The sequence below is a fragment of the Oncorhynchus clarkii genome, chromosome 16 (genome assembly GCF_045791955.1).
Source record: "Oncorhynchus clarkii lewisi isolate Uvic-CL-2024 chromosome 16, UVic_Ocla_1.0, whole genome shotgun sequence".
NCBI lineage: Eukaryota > Metazoa > Chordata > Actinopteri > Salmoniformes > Salmonidae > Oncorhynchus > Oncorhynchus clarkii.
Genome location: NC_092162.1, coordinates 13169800 through 13194357, shown reverse-complemented (window position 1 = coordinate 13194357; position 24558 = coordinate 13169800). Strand labels below are relative to the sequence as shown.

The 24558-nt window shown below is 44.3% G+C and overlaps 2 protein-coding genes across 9 annotated transcripts in view; one reads left to right on the top strand and one right to left on the bottom strand.

Moving 5' to 3' along the window:
- LOC139367988 (1-phosphatidylinositol 4,5-bisphosphate phosphodiesterase epsilon-1-like) overlaps positions 1–14743 on the top strand; it is a 76864-nt gene extending 62121 nt beyond the window's left edge. For 2 of the 8 annotated variants that reach the window (XM_071106444.1, XM_071106443.1), the window contains 16 exons: positions 5–163; positions 313–445; positions 2484–2525; positions 3554–3678; positions 3830–3947; positions 4305–4442; positions 5431–5724; positions 6471–6634; positions 7580–7841; positions 8123–8241; positions 8409–8537; positions 8638–8835; positions 9075–9245; positions 9477–9689; positions 9970–10078; positions 10777–13512. In XM_071106444.1, the coding sequence (XP_070962545.1) occupies positions 5–163; positions 313–445; positions 2484–2525; positions 3554–3678; positions 3830–3947; positions 4305–4442; positions 5431–5724; positions 6471–6634; positions 7580–7841; positions 8123–8241; positions 8409–8537; positions 8638–8835; positions 9075–9245; positions 9477–9689; positions 9970–10078; positions 10777–10925 (2523 nt within the window). In that variant the 3' untranslated portion in view covers positions 10926–13512. Of the gene's footprint in view, positions 1–4; positions 164–312; positions 446–2483; positions 2526–3553; positions 3679–3829; positions 3948–4304; positions 4443–5430; positions 5725–6470; positions 6635–7579; positions 7842–8122; positions 8242–8408; positions 8538–8637; positions 8836–9074; positions 9246–9476; positions 9690–9969; positions 10179–10776 lie in introns of all 8 variants that reach the window. The other 6 variants (XM_071106449.1, XM_071106448.1, XM_071106446.1 and 3 more) reach the window with 4 other exon arrangements.
- A 267-nt stretch (positions 14744–15010) lies between these two features.
- Positions 15011–24558, bottom strand: part of LOC139367848 (uncharacterized) — a 29613-nt gene continuing 20065 nt past the window's right edge. The window contains 14 exon segments of the mRNA XM_071106183.1: positions 15011–15040; positions 18306–18400; positions 18591–18669; positions 18750–18878; positions 18980–19161; positions 19298–19369; positions 19470–19533; positions 19620–19692; positions 20127–20245; positions 20382–20510; positions 22985–23125; positions 23128–23162; positions 23481–23527; positions 23529–23624. Of these exon segments, the coding sequence (XP_070962284.1) occupies positions 15011–15040; positions 18306–18400; positions 18591–18669; positions 18750–18878; positions 18980–19161; positions 19298–19369; positions 19470–19533; positions 19620–19692; positions 20127–20245; positions 20382–20510; positions 22985–23125; positions 23128–23162; positions 23481–23527; positions 23529–23624 (1291 nt within the window).

The window sequence follows — 24558 nt, the reverse complement described above, 5'->3', positions numbered from 1 at the left end:
GAAGTCTGTTTTCGGAGACAAGCTGGTGACCAAATTCCTGTTTGAGAGTGATTTCTCTGATGACCCTCTGCTGCCCTCCCCGCTGCAACTGAAGGGAAAGATCCTCCTCAAGAACAAGAAGCTGAAAGCACACCAGGCTCCCGTCGACATTGTCAAACAGAAGGTGAGATCTTATACAGTGTGAACACGTGCATTATTACGCACGTGTCCCTGGCAGGATGACGTCAGGTTTGTCTTAGGTAGTTTGCTTGTTGACATGGGGGCAATGGCTACAGGACTTCCCACCAATCATACTGTGCTCTGTTCCCTCAGGCTCACCAGCTGGCCCACATCCAGGCCCAGGCCGGCAACGGGGCACCGGCTGGCAGCTCACCTGGTAACCACAATGATGATGATGAAGAGGAGGAAGACGAGTACGACGATGACTATGAATCCCTGTCTGATGGTGAGACAGATACTCACTTTGACTGTATATTAACCCTCAGTAACAATGTACAGTCGTGGCCAAAAGAATTTTTTTTTGAGAATGACACAAATATTAATTTTCACAAAGTCTGCTGCCTCAGTTTATATGATGCCAATTTGCAAAGTCCCTCTTTGCCATGCAAATGAACTGAATCCCCATAAAACATTTCCACTGCGTTTCAGCCCTGCCACAAAAGGACCAGCTGACATCATGTCGGTGATTCTTTCGTTAACACAGGTGTGAGTGTTGACGAGGACAAGGCTGGAGATCACTCTGTCATGCTGATTGAGTTTGAGTAACAGACTGGAAGCTTCAACAGGAGGGTGGTGCTTGGAATCATTGTTCTTCCTCTGTCAACTATGGTTACCTGCAAGGAAACACGTGCCGTCATCATTGCTTTGCACAAAAAGGGCTTCACATGCAAGGATATTGCTGCCAGTAGGATTGCTCCCAAATCAACCATTTATCGGATCATCAAGAACTTCAAGGAGAGCAGTCCAATTGTTGTGAAGAAGGCTTCACGGCACCCAAGGAAGTCCAGCAAGCCCCAGGACCATCTCCTAAAGTTGATTCAGCTGCGGGATCGCGGCACCACCAATACAGAGCTTGTTCAGAAATGGCAGCAGGCAGGTGTGTGTGCATCTGCACGTACAGTGAGGCGAAGCCTTTTAAGGGATTGCCTGGTGTCAAGAAGGGCAGCAAAGAAGTCACTTCTCTCCAGGAGAAATATCAGGGACAGACTGATATTATGCAAAAGGTACAGGGATTGGACTGCTGAGGACTGGGGTAAAGTAATTTTCTCTGATGAATCTCCTTTCCGATTGTTTGGGGCATCCGGAAAAAGCTTGTCCGGAGAAGACAAGGTAAGCGCTACCATCAGTCCTGTGTCATGCCAACAGTAAAGCATCCTGAGACCATTCATGTGTGGCGTTGCTTCTCAGCCAAGGGAGTGGGCTCACTCACAATTTTGCCTAAGAACACAGCCATGAATAAAGAATGGTACCAACACATCCTCCGAGAGCAACTTCTCCCAACCAACCAGGTACAGTTTGGTGACGAACAATGCACCTTGGCATAAGGCAAAAGTGATAACTAAGTGGCTCGGGGAACAAAACATCGATATTTTGGGTCCATGGCCAGGAAACTCCACAGACCCTAATCCCATTGAGAACTTGTGGTCAATCCTCAAGAAAACTCCAAGCATTAATTATGCAAGAATGGGCTGCCATCAGTAAGGATGTGGCCCAGAAGTTAATTGACAGCATGCCAGGGCGGATTGCAGAGGTCTTGAAAAAGAAGGGTCAACACTGCAAATATTGACTCTTTGCATCAACTTCATGTAATTGTCAATAAAAGCCTTTGACACTTATGTAATGCTTGTAATTATACTTCAATATTCCATAGTAACATCTGACAAATATCTAAAGACACTGAAGCAGCAACTTTGGAAATTAATATTTGTGTCATTCTCAACTTTTGGCCACGACTGTACACAGCACATGCATGGACCAGTAATGTACACAGCACATGCATGGACCAGTAATGTACACAGCACATGCATGGACCAGTAATGTACACAGCACATGCATGGACCAGTAATGTACACAGCACATGCATGGACCAGTAATGTACACAGCACATGCATGGACCAGTAATGTACACAGCACATGCATGGAACAGTAATGTACACAGCACATGCATGGAACAGTAATGTACACAGCACATGCATGGAACAGTAATGTACACAGCACATGCATGGACCAGTAATGTACACAGCACATACATGGACCAGTAATGTACACAGCACATACATGGACCAGTAATGTACACAGCACATACATGGACCAGTAATGTAGGAGTGAGATCTTGTATCTAGACTCTTCTTTTTAACATCTTCCTTGATTCTCTCTTTTTAACACGAGTTACCGTAGCTCTACTTGGAGATGGGTTTCTGTTATTCCTGTACTCTCTCCTCCCCTGTCCCTCTGTTCCTGACGGTTCCTTTGTGCTTCCTTAGCTGACGTTCTTACAGCGTCCACTGCCTCGTATAGCCCTGAAGGTAAACTGAACACCATAACCAGCCGCCCCGCCTTCACAGTACCAGCGCTACTGCATGGCTCCTACTGTAACACTCTGCCTGTGCAGTGAGCTTGGCCTGGGTGCTGTACGCTTTGCATGTCTCCGTTGCGCTATCTGGAGTGAATTCGGGGCTTTTAATGTACCAAGTGTGGGTACTGGGTGGGTTAGAAGTCTGGAACTGTTGCATTGTGTTTGGGGTTTTGTTGTAGTACTACGCTGCAGATGGGATGATGGTCATGTCGCTCGGGGGGGGGGGGGGTCATGTCTAATGATCTGTTTGTCTCCGTGTTGTCAGTACACACAGGGCCAGTATAGTGTAAATACGCCACCCCCCATCCGCACTGCTGTGTTTTGATATGTACGTCCTGACCTCGCTGGTGGCAGTGGCTCATCAGAGAGAGAAAACAAAGACATCTGTTTTCTCAGGCCCCTGCGCGCCCCTGTCCAACGGGGAGCCGCGGGGGTTAAAACTCTACTGTTAGGAGCTCTGGGGATAAGCGATGCTCTCACCAGCCACTACCACATGTAACCAGAGCAGTATGAGACACAGACAGACAACACTACACTGTACTGTAACTGCACTGAACCGGTGGGATTCCTCCTGTAAAATAACTGCCATGTTGGTGAAAATTCCTCTTTAACCGCAAAGCACTTTGACTTTGGATGTGTGTGATGGATGGCTTACATTCATGTTTTGTGTCCTGCTGTGTGTGGGCGAGAGAAGAACAGGAGGCTCAAACTCCCAGCTCTTTGTTTACAGAATCTGCATTGCATTGTGGTATTCGTGGGGGACCAATGTTTTCCTCGGAATGGCATTTCCCCAATTCCCAGCATTGCAAGCAAGCTATCTGATATGGGATGGAATTCTTCTCAGTTTAGCACTTATGGTTTGACAAGGAAGACTCAATGTGAAACCATTGACTAACATCACATTGAAAGCAGTCCGTTGATTAAATAAAGCTGGTCTGCCTGACTCCCTCCCTCAAAGTTGATGGTTCTGTTTCTCAGATAACATCCTAGATGATAAACCAGACGGGAAGTCCCCGGGTGACAAGGATGATCATCCCATCATTGATGAGATGCCCAAGAGGATGAAGAAAGCAGACAATGCTGTAACCCAGAGCAAAGGGAAGGTTGGTTTCACCTCTAACCCTTGACCTCTAGTCTCTGAACCAAGAGAGACCTTTGAGAACTAGGAGACACCAGATTTGACAAATGCACCTGAAAGGTTTTTATTCTTGGAAGTAATCTCAGATGGAGTGACTGACTCTGCTCCTACCCCAGGTATTTGACATGGAGCTGGGAGAAGAGTTCCATCTCCCCCAGAACAAGAAGGAGAGTCGACAGATCGCTCAGGAGCTCTCTGACCTCGTCATCTACTGCCAGGCCGTCAAGTTCCCTGGTAGTCCTCCTTTCATTTAATTTACTTTACTGTATGGCTCATTCCAGCATATAAATGGTTTATGTTCAAAATGTTGTGCATTTGCTTATTCCTAGAGTGTTTTTATTCTGCCTGGTGATTTTTCAATCGTGAGGGATACCGATTAAAAGTTCACAAAGGAATAAAATGCAGGTCTATGAATTGATGGTAAATTAGAATCAGGTGCACATCTGCTAGGGGCATAATTCTCCAGAGCACAGCCAGAACAAACAAGCAACATTAAACCAGCGAGAGGAGGAGAGCTGGTGCCCTTGTCTTACACTCTCGTCTGGGGCTCTCTTTCTGTGTGTGTGTCCATCTGTCTTGTGTGGGAAACAGGCCTCTCCACCCTCTCTCCTTCGGCCTCTGGCAGAAGAAAAGACAGAAAGAGCAGGAAGTCCATCTTTGGCACGGTTCCTGGTCGTAGCGGAGGCAGCCCCGGGGAGGCGGTGACGCTGGGCCGGACCCCAGGGAAGGGTACGTATGGCCGGGCCTTTCCCCATGACCCAGACCCCTAGACCTGGAGCTGGGGGACGGGATGTGAAGGGACAGGGAAGGGTACATATGGCCGGGGCCTTTCCCCATGACCCAGACCCCTAGACCTGGAGCTGGGGGACGGGATGTGAAGGGACAGGGAAGGACACCCACATAGTCGGACTACACCCCATGGGAACCAGCCTGTTAACTTTTCCATACTTAAAATGGCCCTCTAAAAGTGAGTGCACGATGTAATGAAAAGTATACTGAAAGATGCTGAGAGGAGCTGTCGTGACATTTGTAAAGGGTTTGTAGAAGGGTTGAAATGGGATTTTCTTTTTGGAGGCCCATGTTCTTTCTGGCTCAGCACTGAGGCTTGGCAGAGCGTTTGAATAGTATTGTAGCTAATGCCTCTTTCATGATCAATGAGAACACTAAGGAAGTAACGATTAGTATTATTTAAATCCTACCTAATGAAATGTTAGTGTCTTTAAGGTCCTGGAAAAAAGCTTTTTTTAAATGTGTTCAAATCGTTATCTGATCTGTCCTTACTATTCACAGTTATTGCTCTGGATAAACGTATCAGAATGAGTATCAGTATTAGTATCAGTATCAGAATCAGTATTAGTATTATAATCAGAATCAGAATCAGTATTAGTATCAGTATTAGTGTCAGAATCAGTATTTGTGTCAGAATCAGTATTTGTGTCAGAATCAGTATTAGTGTCCGAATCAGTATTAGTGTCAGAATCAGTATTAGTGTCAGAATCAGTATTAGAATTATAATCAGTATTAGTATCAGTATTAGTGTCAGAATCAGTATTAGTGTCAGAATCAGTATTAGTGTCAGAATCAGTATTAGTGTCAGAATCAGTATTAGAATTATAATCAGTATTAGTATTATAATCGGTATTAGTATCAGAATGGGAATCTGCTAAATGACTAGCTAGGTTGTAAATGTACATTTGTCCGTCTGACTGACCTCCAGGTGGTGTGGAGGCCATGCGTCTGGGCTGGGAGGAGCAGACGTCGCCCGTACTCAGCCCCAGCGCGTCACTGAGCGCCATCATCCGCACTCCCAAGTGCTACCACATCTCCTCGGTGAACGAGAACGCTGCCAAGCGCCTCTGCCGCCGCTTCTCCCGGAAGCTGATCCAGCACACCACCTGCCAGCTGCTAAGGACCTACCCGGCCGCCACGCGCATCGACTCAGCCAACCCCAACCCTCTGCCCTTCTGGCTACACGGCATGCAAGTGGTGGCCCTCAATTATCAGACTGACGGTAAGGTGATGGAGTGGAGGTTTACTGAGAGGGTCGGTCCAGGTTAGTCCCTGGATGAGACTATGCTCAATGGTGATTCTTCATTGAAAAGTTTTTTTTTTAATTGTCCAGGACCAGGCTGGGACTTTATCAGGAAGTAACCCATGAAGTCTATAACTAGGGCTCTTGAGTTCTTCCCTGGTCAGGTGACATGGTAATGAAAAACTCAGGGCCCTACTTCTTGAACTCATTGAACTTTTCATGAAACTCCAGTTGCTTACTCATTGGAAATGGCGTGGGCAGGGTCCATTACAGTATGACCCTGTGGAGATGTATTGGAGAAACACTGGCAGGGTTGTGCTCGCATGGATGTCATGTCATTTCTCTGTAAGGGGGCGCTCTGACCTTGGCAGCACCTAGTCCACTCGGTACACTGAACATGGTTGTGATACTGATGGGCCTGATGCATTTTATGGGGTTTGTCTGTTTTACACTAATTTACAAAGCTTGGACGGAGCTTTGCAAGCTGATATGTTTTTCCACTCACCTGTGCCAATTCAGCGTTTCCAAACAAAAATGATGTTAAGTGATGCTTGTGGAACAATGGATTTAGAGTGGAAGGTCTGCTATTTTTTTTCCTTCTCTCCTTTTCTCCCCTCTTTCACTCACATTCTCCATCTCTACCTCTGCTTGCTCTCTGCTCGCTCTCTGCTCTGCTCGCTCTCTTCTCTGCTCGCTCTCTTCTCTCTCTCTCTCTCTCTCTCTAGACCTGCCCATGCAGTTGAACACAGCTCTGTTTGAAGCAAATGGGCATTGTGGTTACGTTCTGAAACCTCCAGTGCTGTGGGATCGCTGCTGTCCCCTCTACCAGCAACTCTGCCCCCTGGAGAGAGATGTAGAGAGCATGAGCCCAACACTCTATTCTCTGACGGTGAGCACTCACACACACCTCTATGGTTTTGGACTGCAAACAGGGTTTTTTATAGTCCAGCCTTTTCAAATGTTTCATATGAGGCGACAGTACGGAATGTCACTTTTTATTAGAGTGTATTTTCATACATCTCTGTTTTACCGTTTAAGAATGAAAGCACTAATGTATCTAGGTCCCCCATTTGAAGAACTCAAGTATTTGAACAAATCCACTTATAGGGTATTAAGTAGTCAAAGGTTTAGTATTTAGATCAATGTTCAGTTTGTTTTGGTTGTGTTTTAGATTATAGTTTGTCCAATAGGAATTGACTGGACGTGGATATATGGATGGGACTGTACATGGGCGCATGTGCGCACGCACACACACACACACACACACACACACACAGTGCTCTGGGAGTACACACACAATCTCTCCCCCTCTAGGGATACCCAGATACTCAACCCAACAAAAACTAGAATGTAGCCAAACGCACTTCAGTATGACCTATGTACTGGTTTCTCCCACTAACTACCCTTCTGGGTATTAACACACACTTACCCAAAGCACTCCCATCGGCTCTTCAGCATGGCTTTGATGGTTTATTAGAGCTATTTGCATCATAAATCTGATTTGTCTAGTTGACAGACAGGGACGCCACCCAATAAATATTTTGCAATAGTGAAGGGTAAAAGACTAGTTATGTCTAAATAAAGAGATGTTTAATTTCTCCTCCGGAGTGACTAACAGTCGCAATTAGGGCACATCGACAGATTTTTCACCTAGTCAGCTCAGGGATTCAAACCAGCGACCTTTCGGATACTGGCCCAACGCGCTTAACCACTCGGCTGACAGAAGTATTATAAAGTACTAAGTAAATAAGTCATGTATCTGTATTAACGTGTTTTGAGATGATTCAATTCACTTTTTGACATGAAGTAAAGATGTCCTCCCCCTCTCTGTCAGATTGTGTCGGGGCAGAACGTGTGCCCAGCCAACAGCGCGGGCAGCCCCTGTGTGGAGGTGGACGTGCTGGGCATGCCCGTGGACTGCTGCCACTTCCGCACCAAGCCCATCCACCGCAACACGCTCAACCCCATGTGGTCAGAGCACTTCCTGTTCCACGTGCACTTTGAGGACGCCTGCTTCCTGCGCATCGCTGTGGTTGAGAATAACAGCTCCCAGACCACCGCTCAAAGGACGCTGCCTCTACGGGCCTTCAAACCAGGTGAGGAAGAGGAGGGGGGGGGGGAATAGAGGAGGAAGAAAGTGATTCATTTAAACTGTTCTATTTTCACTTTAAATATTCCTGACAAATGTTCTCAAGCGACAGCATGAAACCTATCTGTCCACACGCTATGTAGCAACACGCTACTGTATTTATCAACATGCTATGTTGCAACACACTATGTACAGAGTTGGCTAGCAGCTATAGCATGACATGAGGCCAGGTTAATACACTTCTACTCCCTGTTGTTAATGTCTGTGGTTGGTTGTGTGTTGTTCCAGGTTACAGACACATCCAGCTGAGGACACAGCACAACGAGCCCCTGGAGGTGTCCAGTCTGTTCGTCTACAGCCGCAGAGTAGAGGAGAGCCCCACCGGCACAGCCCTGCCTGCTGCCATGGTAACACACGCTCACACCCCACTAGGGAAGGAACATCTAGGGATTACTTAGATTTTTTTGGAGCTCGTCGAACAGCATCCGATGAGCTAATTAGCTAGCAACCTTAACGTGCATGCGAGGACTGTGTAAAATACTCTGTCGTATCTATCTGTACGTATCCCTGGCAGCTGTTCAGTTCTGAGGAGCGGAGGACAGCCCAGCAGCACCAGGTGACAGTCCATGGTGTCCCAGGTGCAGAGCCTTTCACTGTAGTGTCTGTGAAGCAGCAGACCACCGTCAGACAGCTACTGGATACGGTCAGTCCCAGCCCGCCCACCCACAGACTGACGCACGCCCACACACACCTGCCACACTCTGTTCAAAGTGGCTCATGGATTTCCCATCTCCCAACTTTAGTTACCGACGTCCACAGAAGGTGCCGGTGAGTACTTCCTGTGTGAGGAGAAGGTGCCTCTGGTGAAGGAGCGCAGTGACAGTAAGCGGTGTCCTCAGCAGCGCCCCCTAGCTTCCGAGGAGGAGATCGTCAGGGTGGTCAACAGCTGGCAGCCTGAAGAGGGATATGTGGGCAGAATCTACCTTAAAACCAAGGAAGAGGTGCGACTTTTTTAATCAACACTGTTCTAGAGTCAAGATATTTATATGAGAAATAGGTCAAGCCCATTCTTTTTCAAACAAATCGTGTATTTTTTTGTTCTATAGAATTGTTATGAATTTCTTCATGTTCTAAGGCCCCCCTCTTGTGGACATGTTCTGAATTACACACCACTTTACTTTCATACAGGGGAAAGTCTCAATAACGAAACAATTTGAATAATGAAATGCTGTGTTGGCAGAACCTGAACTATAAGAACAGAGTGGTGGAGAGAGTGGAGGAGGGCGTGGAGAGGGTGGTAGCAGGGGAGGACGACACCTTCTTCGTCCAGGTGCACGACGTGTCCCCAGAACAACCTCACACAGTCATCAGAGCCCCTCGATACAGCACGGCGCAGGACATCATCCAGCAGGTGATGATGTGGCGCTGCACATTAAAAACAGGAATCACAGGAGACTGGCTTTTAAATGCATATTTTCTGACATCAATTCATGCACTAAACCGGTATATGCGATTCAGAACAAGTTAAACCTACAGATACACATGAATGAATGAATGAACTGTTGACAGCTGATTTTGAAATGGGTTTGGACTGAAAGGACTTCGTTAAAGAAAAATATCTTTCCTCGGGTCTCCTTTACAGACGCTGAGCAAAGCCAAGTACTCCCTGAGCATTCTGAGTAACACTAACCCCAGTGACTATGTGTTGGTGGAGGAGGTGTCGAAGGAGGCCAGCAGTAAGAAGTCTTCTCAAGCTAAGCCCTTCCAGAGGGTCCTCCTGGACCAGGAGTGTGTGTACCAGGTCCAGGGCCGCTGGAGGGGCGCAGGGAAGTTCATCCTCAAGCTCAAAGAACAGGTACCCAGGTTTGGAGGGAAGGAATTAACTGTGCCAGTGTGTGTGTATATATGTATTAGTGTATATCTCTACTAATTGTAGAGAAATGACTTCTAAAAATAAAAAGAGCTGAATCTGAACTTGAAAAATAAGCATATAATAACTCAAACGTTTGTGTAAATGATACAATTATGCCAATGTTTGAGAGACCCACGCATCGGCTCAAGTTCTTATGAGCAGCAATAATCTTTCTCGCTCTTATCAGGTATAACACTGACTGTTGGTGTGTGTGTGTATTCAGATGGCCCGTGAGGACAAGAGGAAGGGCATCTCGTTTGCCAGCGAGCTGAAGAAGCTGACGTGTCGCAGCCGGAGCATCCCGGCTCCAGCCGCCCAGGAGAGCAGTCACAGTAAGGATGAGAACTGCAGGGCAGCATGCAATGTGCCTCTGACTGAGACCCGTGAGTGAGAGACGTTCGGTCGGCAGTGTGTGCATAGAGTCCCCAGAAGGTACGGAAGTCCCTACAGTTTCCTGTTGTCTTTACAGCTAGGGCTTGTCCTTCTTCTTCGTGTCTTCCATAGTCAGTTTTCTTTCTTCAATTCCTTAACTTCTGACATCTTCCTTTGTTTACACAATGCCATATATTTAATGAGATACTTTATCACCCCACAAATTAGCATAAACGTGTCACCCAGGGTCCAGTAAGGGTGTGATTTACGGCTGTTGGGTTGCTGTGTTTAAACAGGCTGTGGAGTGCCAACGGGTTTATAGATATGAGGTGTGGTTAAGTGTGAGTGTAATATTCTAAACCGGAATGCCATAACACTAGCAGCACTGCATAACATGTCTAAGTAATCTATTTATCTCTGTAGTGTTTTGCATCTTGGCTACAATGTGCTTTATTTCAATACTGTTTGTGTGTTATTACATTATACTGTAGTATGACATCTACAGATACACAGTATGTTTGCGTGGACAATGACACGGGCAATTGCGTATTGCATCATGCATCTGAAGTCTTCTCTACTATACACAGAGTGTATGTCTGTGTCGTCCTGTTGTCCATGTCTTCTCTCTAACCCCTGACTTCCATCTCTCCCTTCGCAGGATCTCTCTCTGCAGGACTCGAGGCCTGGGTGATGGAGGGCCGGGCTGAGGCAGAGAGGCTCCTCCTGGGGGGCGGGGCCCACACCGGCTATGTGACCCCTCCTACTTGGTCCCTCCCTCTGCTGAGGAACTGGAAGATCCACAAATGAAGTTAGGTCCCCTCCACCACCCTAGAGAGCACCTGTGTTCCTGAACACACCATGATGAGTCAAGTTACTCCCTCCCATGAGTGAAGAGCTTCCCCCAGAAAGTCCCACCCAGACTGGCTGGTTGATTTGGAATGGCGGCTCCAGGATGACGGTTCTGAGTGAAGGAAGACCTCGTCATCTACAGGGTCGTTAGCCGTCCCCCCTCTACCTGGGTCATATTCATTAGGGTACGCTGTAGTGGAACATTTTGCAACGGAAAATTAAACAAATGTTTCTTACTGGACAAGTTTAGGTAGTCCCTCTGTGTTTTAGTTTTCTTCCGTTTGGTGCCCAATGAATACACCCTTGAAGTGACGCCCAGGGATGAGGTAGCAATGTTGAGGAGACAGATACTGGATGTAGCAGCCAGCCTAACCTGGTTCAGCCTGGTTTCTTTGAGAATGAATACCCACAGCCGAGTCATGCCCTTACTGTATGTAGGCTGGTGTTGAATGGCTGCATTGAATCCAGGCAGCGTATGTAGTTGTGGTGCGGGAGGCAGCTATAACTGCGGCTCGCAGCCTTTCTCCTGCTAAGAATGAGGGCATTGTGAATGTGGCCAACAAGCTGGCTTGTTGTATGATTCCCTTTGTGACCCAGTTTTCACAGTACTGTAATTTCTAACACATAGTTGTGTATTTGGAGATGTTCAGTGTTTTGCACGTAGTTGTTGTTTTGCTGTTACGCTCAGTACTTGCTCTCTCTACTTTGAGGGTGAATCATTGTTTGATATGAAGTTGTGAGGTCACCTTGAATGGGTTTCCACCTCAATGTGATTTTGGCTTCAAATTCAACAAATTTCAAACTTTTCATCAGGTCAAAGTTGAGAACCACCATCACTTCTTGAATGTCAAACGCAAGAGAGGTTTTCGAATCCCCAGATATAATTATTTTCGTTAAAACATAAAAATCTCAAGTGTAGTTTTAATGTAATGTTATAGATTTCTTTCTATTGGAGCACACATAACCAGCATAACAAGGTCAGTACAGGGTTTTAGAGTTTTCTGATATTGTTCCCAATTTATTGATTGGCATATTTATTGCAGACCCTCAGCATTATCTAGTAACATTTGTTTGAATTGTTTGCTGATGAAATTGATTAAAGTAGTAAACTGTTGTAAACTAATGTCTCTTGTCAATCTGGATTGCTGAAGCGTTAGATTGCGAGATGGAAATTGAAACGTCCTTTCGCTAACACGTGAACTTTGCCTTTTACATTTCAGTCACGCCGATCTTCCGCGATACGGATTGACTAGAACCTCAAGTGTTATAACCAATGTCCATTTCAATCAGTTGTCAGAAACGTTGTTTCATGTTGTTTCCCTCCTTGGTTTGGACTGTGGATCACTGTGTGAGAGACATGTATAACAAAGTCATTGTCTGTAGTTTTTCCAACTTAGTACATGTTTTAAACTATGAAGGTTTGGCATTTTCTAATTCATTCTTTATGTTGTACTTTGTGTGTGTATCTTGTCTGATCGTTGGTACTGCCCAGATGTCCACTTCCTCAGGGCATTACAGATCTAGATACATATTTCAGCCTCTCCCCTGGGTCCATACAATCTCACAGCAGACAAAATGATGGGCTTTTATGCAGCCGCTGTATGAGATCTGTAGATGCTACAGTACTTAAATGTCCAATATCAACAAATTAGCAACCAATCAACTACAACTTTCCATCATGACAATATTATGGAAAAATAATCAATAGACTGCATTATAACTATATTTTTTTACCAAGGTTTTTCTTTTGGTACGTTTTGTCACCCAAGGGACCCTTTTATTTTGAAAAAATATATTGTTTTAATTTGACTTGGTTGACTATGGCCTCTGGCTCTTCATTCAGTTTTGAGTAATCAAATCCAAACAGTAATTTTACCTTATGAGGATTGTAATGGCGATGACATTTGGCTGACAATGTAATAACAAACTAGCATCTCTTCCCTTTTTGTTTTTTGAAGGGGTCAAATTTCTTTCTCTTCACCTTTTAGACCTGAGTTGTAATATAACATGAATATTGTTGTCGAGATGTTTTGTACGTTATATTTATTTGATTTTGTAGCCCTGGTTGGTTCTTTCCTTTATTATTTTGTGTACAAAGCTCTTATCGAGTTTTTCCTGCAAGTAGAAAAAATATTTGAATTGTCTTAATTTATTTGAAGGTGTGGAGGAAAAATGCTTTCACTGCTGTGACTAACTTTATATTTGTAATTGAAATATGTACTTTTAACATGGAGGCTTTAATATATAGCTAGTATTAGTTATTCTGCTGCACACTGGCATTGTATGCTTTTCATGTCATGTTTATTAGCGTCAATGCTGAACATTTAACGTTTGTCAAGTTGTGTCAAGCGCATACCGTTATGGTAAATTTAATTTCAGCGACTAAACATTTCCACATTTATGTTTTTAGCTCTTGGAGTCTCACCCCCATGAATGTCATAGTAACGTGTTCACTTCATGTGATGTGACCGTCGGGGGACTACTGTCTTAATTACTTGGGACTATTAATTGTTCTATATTATGACCACAATAAAATCATTAGTCATATTTCATGTTTGGATTACTTGGTCTAGTAAAAGGCATAAACTGACGCACACCCCAAAAATGTTTTGTAGAGGTGCTGATTATTGGAGAGTAAACTATAAAAATAAAGTTTTACACTATGCTCCCAAACATTTTAGTGGGTGTAGCAACCTACAGTGCTGTCAAAGTATTCACACCTTGACGTTTACATTTGGTTACAGCCTGAATTTGTAATTGATTGATTATTTTGTCACTGGCCTACACACCCCATAATGTCAAAGTGGAATGTTTTTTTTCTTCTTCAACATTTTTACAAATGAAAAGCTTAAATGTATTGAGTCAAGCATTCAACCCCTTTGCTACGGCAAGCCTTAAGTTCAGGAGTAAACATTTTCTTAAGTCACAAGTTGCATGAACTCTGTGTGCAATTTAACATGAGTTTTGAATGACTACCTCATCTCTAACCAACACCTACAATTATCTGTAAAGTCCCTCAGTTGAGCAGTGAATTTCAACCACAAAGACCAAGGAGGTTTACTAATGCCTCAAAGGGCACCTATTTGTAGATGGGTAAAAGACATTGAATATCCCATTGAGCATGATGAAGTTATTCATTGCTTTGGATGGTGTATCAATACACCCAGTCACTACAAAGATACAGGCATCCTTCCTAACTCAGTTGCCGGAGAGGAAGGAAACCGCTCAGGGATTTCGCCATGAGGCCAATGGTGTGTTTAATGGATGGCTGTGATGGCACAAAACTGAGGTTGGATCAACATTGTAGTTACTCCACAATACTAACCTAATTGACAGTGACAAGCCTGTACAGAATAAAAATATTCCAAAACATGCATCCTGTTTGCAATAAGGCACTAAAGTAATACTGCAAAAAATGTGGCAGCCAACGCATAGTGGTGTCTGCATCATGTTATAGGTATGCTTGTAATCCTTAAGGCCTGGGGAGTTTTTCAGGAAGAAAAATTAACGGAATAGAGCTAACTAAGCAAAGGCAAAATCCTGCAGGAAAATTTGGTTTCAGTCTGCTTTCCACCAGACACTGGGAGATGAATTTACCTTTCAGCAGGACAATAACCTAAAACGAGGCCAAATCTACTGGAGTTGATTGCCAAGTTGCAAGAATTAAATGGTTGTCTAGCAATGATCAACAACCAATTGAGTTAAGAATTTTGAAAATTATAAAATGGGCAAATAATGTACCATCCAGGTGTTAAAAGCTCTTAGAGACTTACCCAATCTGAGATTGAGGTTTATAAAGGGGTGTACAGGACTGTAGGGAAATGAGTAATCAATGGGGCAGGTGGTTTAACGCAGCATTACTTTAATGTTCTTCGACACTTAACTGTATCAAATGTTTTAGTATATTCTCAGGTGTCAAAAATGTCTGAACATCAGTAAAGAGAATGATTAAAAAGCAATGTCAAACAGAAACCAGTACACAGTTGATTGTTATTTTACAGGCCATCGACATAGGATCCTCTTCCTCCGTTGAGAGAACACGATCAATCGGCTTTGCCTATCGTGAAATAATCCTGGGACAGACAATGCAGAGGTAGGAGACAAAGACAACTCACTTAAAGGAAATTCCTGCATCATACCGGGATGATTTCTGTATTTTGAAAGTTACATATCTTGAAAACATGATTGCTGACAAGCAAAAGATTTTGGGACTATATCAACAATGGACTAACGAAACAGTTTTTGGGTGGAGTATTCCTTTAAGTGGGGCCTAATAACATTGTGGAATATATATATATATTTTTTTTTCACCTTTATTTAACCAGGTATGCCAGTTGAGAACAAGTTCTCATTTACAACTGCGACCTGGCCAAGATAAAGCAAAGCAGTGCAACAAAAGCACGAGTTACACATAAACAAACGTACAGTCAATAACACAATAGAAAAATCTATGTACAGTGGGTGCAAATGTAGAATAGTAGGGAGGTAAGGCCATAAATAGGTCATGGAGGCGAAATAATTAGAATTTAGCATTAACATCAGAGTGATAGATTTGCTGATGATGATGGGCAAGTAGAGATACTGGGGTGCAAAAGGATAAATAACAATATGGGGATGAGGTTATTGGGTGTGCTACAGGTTGTGTACAGGTACAGTGATCGGTAAGCTGCTCTGACAGCTGATGCTATAAGATATAAGAGATATAAGACTCCAGCTTCAAGGATTTTTGCAATTCGTTCCAGTCATTGGCAGCAGAGAACTGGAAGGAAAGGCGGCCAAAGGAAGTGTTGGCTTTGGGGATGATCAGTGAAATATACCTGCTGGTGCGTGTGCTACGGGTGGGTGTTGCTATGGTGACCAGTGATCTGAGATAAGGCCGGGCTTTACCTAGCAAAGACTTTTTTTTTCAAATCAAATCAAATTTTATTTGTCACATACACATGGTTAGCAGATGTTAATGCGAGTGTAGCGAAATGCTTGTGCTTCTAGTTCCGACAATGCAGTAATAACAAGTAATCTAACTAACAATTCCAAAACTACTGTCTTGTACACAGTGTAAGGGGATAAAGAATATGTACATAAGGATATATGAATGAGTGATGGTACAGAGCAGCATAGGCAAGATACAGTAGATGGTATCGAGTACAGTATGTACAAATGAGATGAGTATGTAAACAAAGTGGCATAGTATAAAGTGGCTAGTGAGACATGTATTACATAAGGATACCGTCGATGATATAGAGTACAGTATATACGTATGCATATGAGATGAATAATGTAGGGTAAGTAACATTTATATAAGGTAGCATTGTTTAAAGTGGCTAGTGATATATTTACATCATTTCCCATCAATTCCCATTATTAAAGTGGCTGGAGTTGTGTCAGTGTGTTGGCAGCAGCCACTCAGTGTTAGTGGTGGCTGTTTAACAGTCTGATGGCCTTGAGATAGAAGCTGTTTTTCAGTCTCTCGGTCCCAGCTTTGATGCACCTGTACTGACCTCGCCTTCTGGATGATAGCGGGGTGAACAGGCAGTGGCTCGGGTGGTTGATGTCCTTGATGATCTTTATGACCTTCCTGTGACATCGGGTGGTGTAGGTGTCCTGGAGGGCAGGTAGTTTGCCCCCGGTGATGCGTTGTGCAGACCTCACTACCCTCTGGAGAGCCTTACGGTTGAGGGCGGTGCAGTTGCCATGCCAGGCGGTGATACAGCCCGCCAGGATGCTCTCGATTGTGCATCTGTAGAAGTTTGTGAGTGCTTTTGGTGACAAGCCGAATTTCTTCAGCCTCCTGAGGTTGAAGAGGCGCTGCTGCGCCTTCTTCACGATGCTGTCTGTGTGAGTGGACCAATTCAGTTTGTCTGTGATGTGTATGCCGAGGAACTTAAAACTTGCTACCCTCTCCACTACTGTTCCATCGATGTGGATAGGGGGGTGTTCCCTCTGCTGTTTCCTGAAGTCCACAATCATCTCCTTAGTTTTGTTGACGTTGAGTGTGAGGTTATTTTCCTGACACCACACTCCGAGGGCCCTCACCTCCTCCCTGTAGGCCGTCTCGTCGTTGTTGGTAATCAAGCCTACCACTGTTGTGTCGTCCGCAAACTTGATGATTAAGTTGGAGGCGTGCGTGGCCACGCAGTCGTGGGTGAACAGGGAGTACAGGAGAGGGCTCAGAACGCACCCTTGTGGGGCCCCAGTGTTGAGGATCAGCGGGGAGGAGATGTTGTTGCCTACCCTCACCACCTGGGGGCGGCCCGTCAGGAAGTCCAGAACCCAGTTGCACAGGGCGGGGTCGAGACCCAGGGTCTCGAGCTTGATGACGAGCTTGGAGGGTACTATGGTGTTGAATGCCGAGCTGTAGTCGATGAACAGCATTCTCACATAGGTATTCCTCTTGTCCAGATGGGTTAGGGCAGTGTGCAGTGTGGTTGAGATTGCATCGTCTGTGGACCTATTTGGGCGGTAAGCAAATTGGAGTGGGTCTAGGGTGACTTATAGATGGCGAGAAATATGTAGCGAGGGCCAGCCAACGAGAGCATACAGGTCGCAGTGGTGGGTAGTATATGGGGCTTTGGTGACAAAACGGATGGCACTGTGATAGACTACATCCAGTTTGCTGAGTAGAGTGTTGGAGGCTATTTTGTAAATGACATCGCCGAAGTCAAGGATCCGTAGGATAGTCAGTTTTACGAGGGTATGTTTGGCAGCATGAGTGAAGGAGGCTTTGTTAGCGAAATAGGAAGCCGATACTAGATTTCATTTTGGATTGGAGATGCTTAATGTGAGTCTGGAAGGAGAGTTTACAGTCTAACCAGACACCTAGGTATTTGTAGTTGTCCACATATTCTAAGTCAGAACCGTCCAGAGTAGTGATGCTAGTCGGGCGGGCGGATAACAATCGGTCAAAGAGCATGCATTTAGTTTTCCTAGCATTTAAAAGCAGTTGGAGTCCACGGAAGGAGGGTTGTATGACAGTGAAGCTTGTTTGGAGGTTAGTTAACACAGTGTCCAAAGAAGGGCCAGATGTATACAGAAAGGTGTTATCAGCGTAGAGGTGGATCAGAGAATCACCAGCAGCAAGAGCGACCTCATTGATATATACAGAGAAAAGAGTCGGCCCAAGAATTGAACCCTGTGGCACCCCCATAGAGTGCCAGAGGTCCGGACAACAGGCCCTCCGATTTGACACACTGAACTCTTATCTGAGAAGTAGTTGGTAAACCAGGCGAGGAATTTATTTGAGAAACCAAGGCTATTGAGTCTGCCGATAAGAATGCGGTGATTGACAGAGTCAAAAGCCTTGGCCAGGTCGATACATGGACAGGGAGGGAAGGGATGTACCTCCTTCTTTGTGGAAGCCACTGGAGGGTTGAAGGTCATGTCTTTAGCTCTGTAGTCCTCAAACAGCTCCACTGGGTGCCTGAGACGGGTCAAAAGTAATGTACACCATTCAATCATAATACACCCAAGAGACGCTAGGGCTTTTTATATACTGCACATTCACACGTCTTTGGTTAGCGTCTCCTATCTCAGCACTGTTGAGAAAGACTAGTCTTGTATGAGTATTTGTAAAAGAGCTGGAGGAGCAAAAAGGGCTTTTTATAGAGGATGAATGAAAGGTGAGATTTAAATTGATGGGCTCCTCTTCACTAGGAGCCCCTGCACAGAGGTGAGCGGCAAACCTGACTACTGGGTGATAGTGTTTCTGCAACGCAATAACAACAACGCCATCAGCTATACCTGTGTGTGTGTTTTTCTGTGTGTGTGTTCGCTTTGTGCGTTTACCCTGAGTGTGTGTAGCTCCCACAGGGCAGTGCTCTGAGGGTTGCAGTACTCCGGCTCGTCCAGCTCAGGAAGAAACACCCCACTACCCTGAGCCTCATTGTCCAGGAGGATGTTACACTTGGGGAAGGTCTGGGAGAGAGAGGTGGAGCACAGCTTTCTTAAACCACAAATGTATGCTCTCACACACACTCTCTCTTCATCCATCATACACACAGACGGTAAACACTTACATGTATCAACATCTTGTTGGATGCCAGGATGCCCACGGTGGTGTTGGGCAGGGTGTGCAGACTGAGCGTGCTCAGTCTCTTGACGAAAGCTAAGGCACGCTGCAAGTTCACCCGTTTCCTACGCTTGGTCAGCATCACGTCGAGACAACATAGCACGATGCTGATGTCATCATTAGACGCACCTGGGGGGAAAAAAAACAGCCACAGTATTAAAACTTGTTTCGATCATTTTAACGAAGGAACGGATCCCATCAGAGCGGAACATATTCAGTGACCGTCAGCCAGAAATGGGCTTCAGCTTGAGACAGTTTGACTTACCAGCACTGACTTTGAGCAGTGTTTTGTACAGGTGGGTGTAGAACTCCAGAGGGTCGATATTGAGGACATCACCTGTTCGCAAAAGAAAGGAACTAATTCAATGTGCTGTACATATTTTTCTGTGAGGTGTTTAATAATGCTCAATGATGTCGTCATAGACCAAATCACTGACCTTGACCAGAGAGGATGTTGAAGGCTGTCTGAATGCAGTGAAGGCTTTCCCGATAGGTCAGATCCTAGAGGGAGAAAAGCCATTAGCCAATCATACGAGATGATGTCAATAGTACTTGGATGTGAATGGTAGAGGATTTGTACTACCCACCCCTGATTGGATAAGATGTTGGAGAAAATTCAACAAGTCATCAAAGAACTCCATGTTAATTAGAGGAGCAAACCTTCAGAAAAGAAAGGTTGCCGGGTACCAGTTAAAACAAATGAATGGAAGTATACTGTATATGGAGGCAGTCTAGTGCCTAAAATAAGGGGTTAAATACCTGGAAAAAATAAACACAAATAGTTTCCGGATCTTTCTTATATCTCTCAGATAGAGGACAGAAATTCAGAACAAACTTCCTATAGAAGCTGTTTATCCATGTATGACGTTGAAGCTGTTATTCAATTAGTTTCTATGGGCGAATAGGTCAAATTCAATGTTTCATCAAATATTTATTTTGAAACCTGAAGGGATCCTAAAATTCTAAATCAAATAGCTAAATGATCCTTGGTATGAGCATCGTAAAACAATTCTATATGTTAGCCTAGTAGAACCCCTCCTCCCCTTAACGATCAAACACAGGTAGACAGGCAGACAGGTTCTTGGGCTACTGACCTTTGCATCCTAGACAGATTCTTCTTTTTGTCTTTGTAGTTATTTTTGGGAGCTGTGGCGTCTGTGCCTTTCTTCACCTCTACTTCCTTTATCCTTAGATAGAGGAGAATCTTCAGCAGCTGTAGGGTAAAGTGAAAATTGAGAAAATGTCAGACGCATTTCGATAAGAGTGTTAGGAAAATTATTATGAAATGACTGATAAGAGACATGCCGTCAAAAAGTCTTCAAACTCAATGTTTTGCCGGTAAATAGTACCTCAGGTCTGACGTCGTAGTTCCTGCTCTTGACCAGTCCGGAGATCACTTTGACTGTTCCTTGTGATGCCTGGCCCTGTTTGTCCTGTTTCAACAGCTTCTTGACAGCTTCACAGCACATATCAGACACCTGCACAATAAGAAACTCAGTCATTACAGTCAAGAGACAAGCACACCCCTAATCACTCGTGGACAGAAGCATGTAACATACAATGGTAGTAGCGTCTGTCAACAGACTGTGGGATGCAACAACTAATGAGTTTTTTGTTCCGGGCCAGCTGCTTTTTAATCGCTGATCATTACTGACAAATCACGATTTCGCAGTTGGTCGTATCTTTCGAATATCGGATGGGAAGGGGACATTTGGCCTATGTACTTGCCAGAAACTTGCAAAGAGTTTCTATTTAGCGGGTGGAGACTTCATAAATCGCGTTAGTACCTCTTAACATCTCCCGCCAGAATTTAATTGAGCATCTGAGGCAATTATGCAAGATTTCAGTTCTGGGTTACCGAGATTAACACACCCCTAATACAGACAAGACAAAACCATCCCCAACACATCACAAGATAAAATCATATCCCTATTCAATTTCATAGGTACCATTACTCATACACGTATACGAGTTGAAAATGGCAGATTTGGCCAATAATAAACACCTAAATTGGACCGTAGTGGCTATACAGTAACATGCTATACATGACGTCAGAGCTCTGGATCTGTTCTGAACTTGACAAGAAGTTTCCCCCATCCGTCCTGGGAATTGGGAAACTTTTGCAAATTTTTTGTTGTCTCAATGAGTTAATGCTTTAAAATAAGATGACTCTGTATTTTGAGCGATAAAACGTTGAGGGTTATAATAAAGACCTCTTTGATGTCATACAAGCAACCTAAACGTCCACGAGTCCAAATGTGCACGTCACATTTCCATATCATAAAAATAATGTAATATACAATATTAACGTTTATGATCACTGTTTGATGTACAATTACAAGATGACATGGCGTCATACCCTAGGTGGTCCTGGACAGAAGGAGCCTATGTTTGTTTACTGTGAAGAAAACGCGCTGGGGCACACCAACCTGAATGCACTCATGTCTCCTTTCTATGTGCACCACAATTACCATCTGTTTCTCTGAATTGCCTTGTGAAAGCATAACACTGTCAGAAAGGTATTTTATAACTTAGCTAGTCATGTTGGCAATACAAGCTTTTGAATCATGCCCACCTGACCCAGACTGAGAGTTATAACAGACAGTTAACGTGACAAAAACATAATGATTCAAGAAGCCTGAACAGATATTTATTATTATAATTTTTTCCCCCCGTTATTTTACCAGGTAAGTTGACTGAGAACACGTTCTCATTTACAGCAACGACCTGGGGAACAGTTACAGGGGAGAGGAGAGGGGTGAATGAGCCAATTGTAAACTGGGGATTATTAGGTGACCGTGATGGTTTGAGGGCCAGATTGGGAATTTAGCCAGGACACCGGGGTTAACAACCCTACTCTTACAATAAGTGGCATGAGATCTTTAATGACCTCAGAGAGTCAGGACACCAGTTTAACGTCCCATCCGAAAGACAGAACCCTACACAGGGCAGTGTCCCCAATCACTGCCCTGGGGCATTGGGATATTTTGTAGACCAGAGGAAAGAGTGCTTCCTACTGGCCCTCCAACACCACTTCCAGCAGCATCTGGTCTCCCATCCAGGGACTGACCTGGACCAACCCTGCTTAGCTTCAGAAGCAAGCCAGCAGTAATATGCTGCATATCACTATACTCAATATAATATTTGAGTAAAACAATAATTTCAAACCTTGATTACATTGTCCTGCGTAGGGTGCCGTCTTTCAGATGGGACGTTAAAATGGGTGTCCTGACTCTCTGTGCTCATTCAAAATTCCATGGCGCTTATTGTAAGAGTAGGGGTTTTCACCCCGGTGTCATGGCTAAATTCCCAACCTGGCCACATTCCATCATGGCCACCTAATCACCCCCCTCATTCCTAATTGGAAAATATCACTCCTCACCTCTCCACCTGATACCTGATGTGTGGTGAGTGTTCTGGCACAAAAAAAAGTCACTGTGCATCACTGAGATGGTTGCAGCTCATTGATGGGGGATGAGGTGAGTTTCCCCCTACCTCAGTTGGTAGAAAAGTGCAAATATAAATCCAATCAATTATCATCAATTCTTATTATACGATCACGTCTCTCTATTATGCGTGAGAATACTTGGGAACAGATTTCCAAAAATGTAAATCACTCAGAGCTGATTTCCTTGTGTTTTTACAGTCTTTAATGCCAAACAAAATTTCAACAAAAAATATTTTCTGAATTTTTGCTCAGAAAACATGGGGGGCCAACCTACACCACCCGTGGGCCAGGTGGGGAACCCTGATATAGTCAATTTAGCCCTATCAATATAGACACATTTCCACAAGTGTAAAGGGTTAAGTAAAGCTACAACTCCATATAGCCACCTCCATGTCTCTGCATAACCACACTGTATAATGTTATAGTGAATGTCATGCGACAAGATTTTTGAATGTCCTAATATGGGGTTCTGGGGGACCCATCCAACCCTTACTCCAGACTCACCCTCTTGATGGGGTCGTTCATCAAAGGCACCACCATGACGATGATGTTGTTGTGGAAGTTGAAGTGTGGCAGGGCCACCAGCAGCTCACAGATGCAGAGGATGGCCACCTCAGCCAGGCCCTTATAGGACTGCAGAGACACACCGCCTCGCTGCGCATTCTCTTCTTCTGCTTCCAGTCTACAGGGCAGGGCGTTCACACAGCTAATCCTTACAACCAACAGCAGCAAGTCATTAATATCAACCACTCATAACAAGCACAACAATAAGTCACAACAAGTCATAAATATCAACCACTCACAAAAAGTCATTAATATCAACCTGTCACAACAAGTCATTAATATCAACCAGTCACAACAAGTCATTAATATCAACCAGTCACAACAAGTCATTAATATCAACCATTTACAACAAGTCATTAATATCAACCAGTCACAACAAGTCATTAATATCAACCAGTCACAACAAGTCATTAATATCAACCAGTCACAACAAGTCATGGGATGAGGCCTCTGATCTTTTCTTTGATTGGCAGGAGGTGAATTCTCTTCTGTTAGCTGCATCTTTCTGGGCATCTTCTCATAACTCTCTGGCCCCTGCTGCACCCCTTTGTGATTTTTGGCATACACTGGACCACTGTAGGTATTCAAGTAGAAACAAGTAAGGTATAAGTGAGAAGATAAGTTACAGACACGTTGAAAATAATGGAAACTCTTCAGTAAATGGGGCATACAAAGTATATTGAAAGCAGGTGCTTCCACACAGGTGTAGTTCCTGAGTTAATTAAGCAATTAACATCCCATCATGCTTGGAGGTGGGCACAGTTATTCGAATATCAGAACGGACGTTAGTATTCGATTACTTGGAAGAGTATTCATTTTAATTAAAATATCTATGTGACATTGCTACATAGAATACAAGGATAGACCATTACATTTCAAATGTTAATAAAAAACAACAGGAGTTTTTATGAGCAAGCCCCATAAAAAAAGACAACAACAGGTAGGCTGATGTTTCATATGAATGGAGTTGTTGTAGATGAGGATGCCTCAAAATAGCTTTGCCTCTTTGGCTTGCTAGTTAACTAGCTTCTTTACAACGATATGATGCCGTCAGGACAGGCACTACCAGATGGTATCATAGATAACCTATTGCAGCAACAAGTTTGTTTAACTTGCACACGTTGGTCTCTCTTTCTCTCTCCATTGCTCTCTCTCTCTCTTCATTGCTCTCTCTCTCCATTGCTCTCTCTCTCTCTCTCCATTGCTCTCTCTCTCTCTCCATTGCTCTCTCTCTCTCTCTCTCTCTCCATTGCTCTCTCTCTCTCTCCATTGCTCTCTCACTCTCTCTCCATTGCTCTCTCTCTCTCTCTCTCTCTCCATTGCTCTCTCTCTCTCTCTCTCTCCATTGCTGATGTCAAAGCCCCCATCCACAGGGTACGAGTGGTTGATGAGCATGAAAACGATGTAAACCATAGGCCAACCTCAGTCACCAGATCTCAACTCAATTGAACACTTATGGGAGATTCTGGCGTGGCGCCTGAGACAGCGTTTTCCACCACCATCAACAAAACACC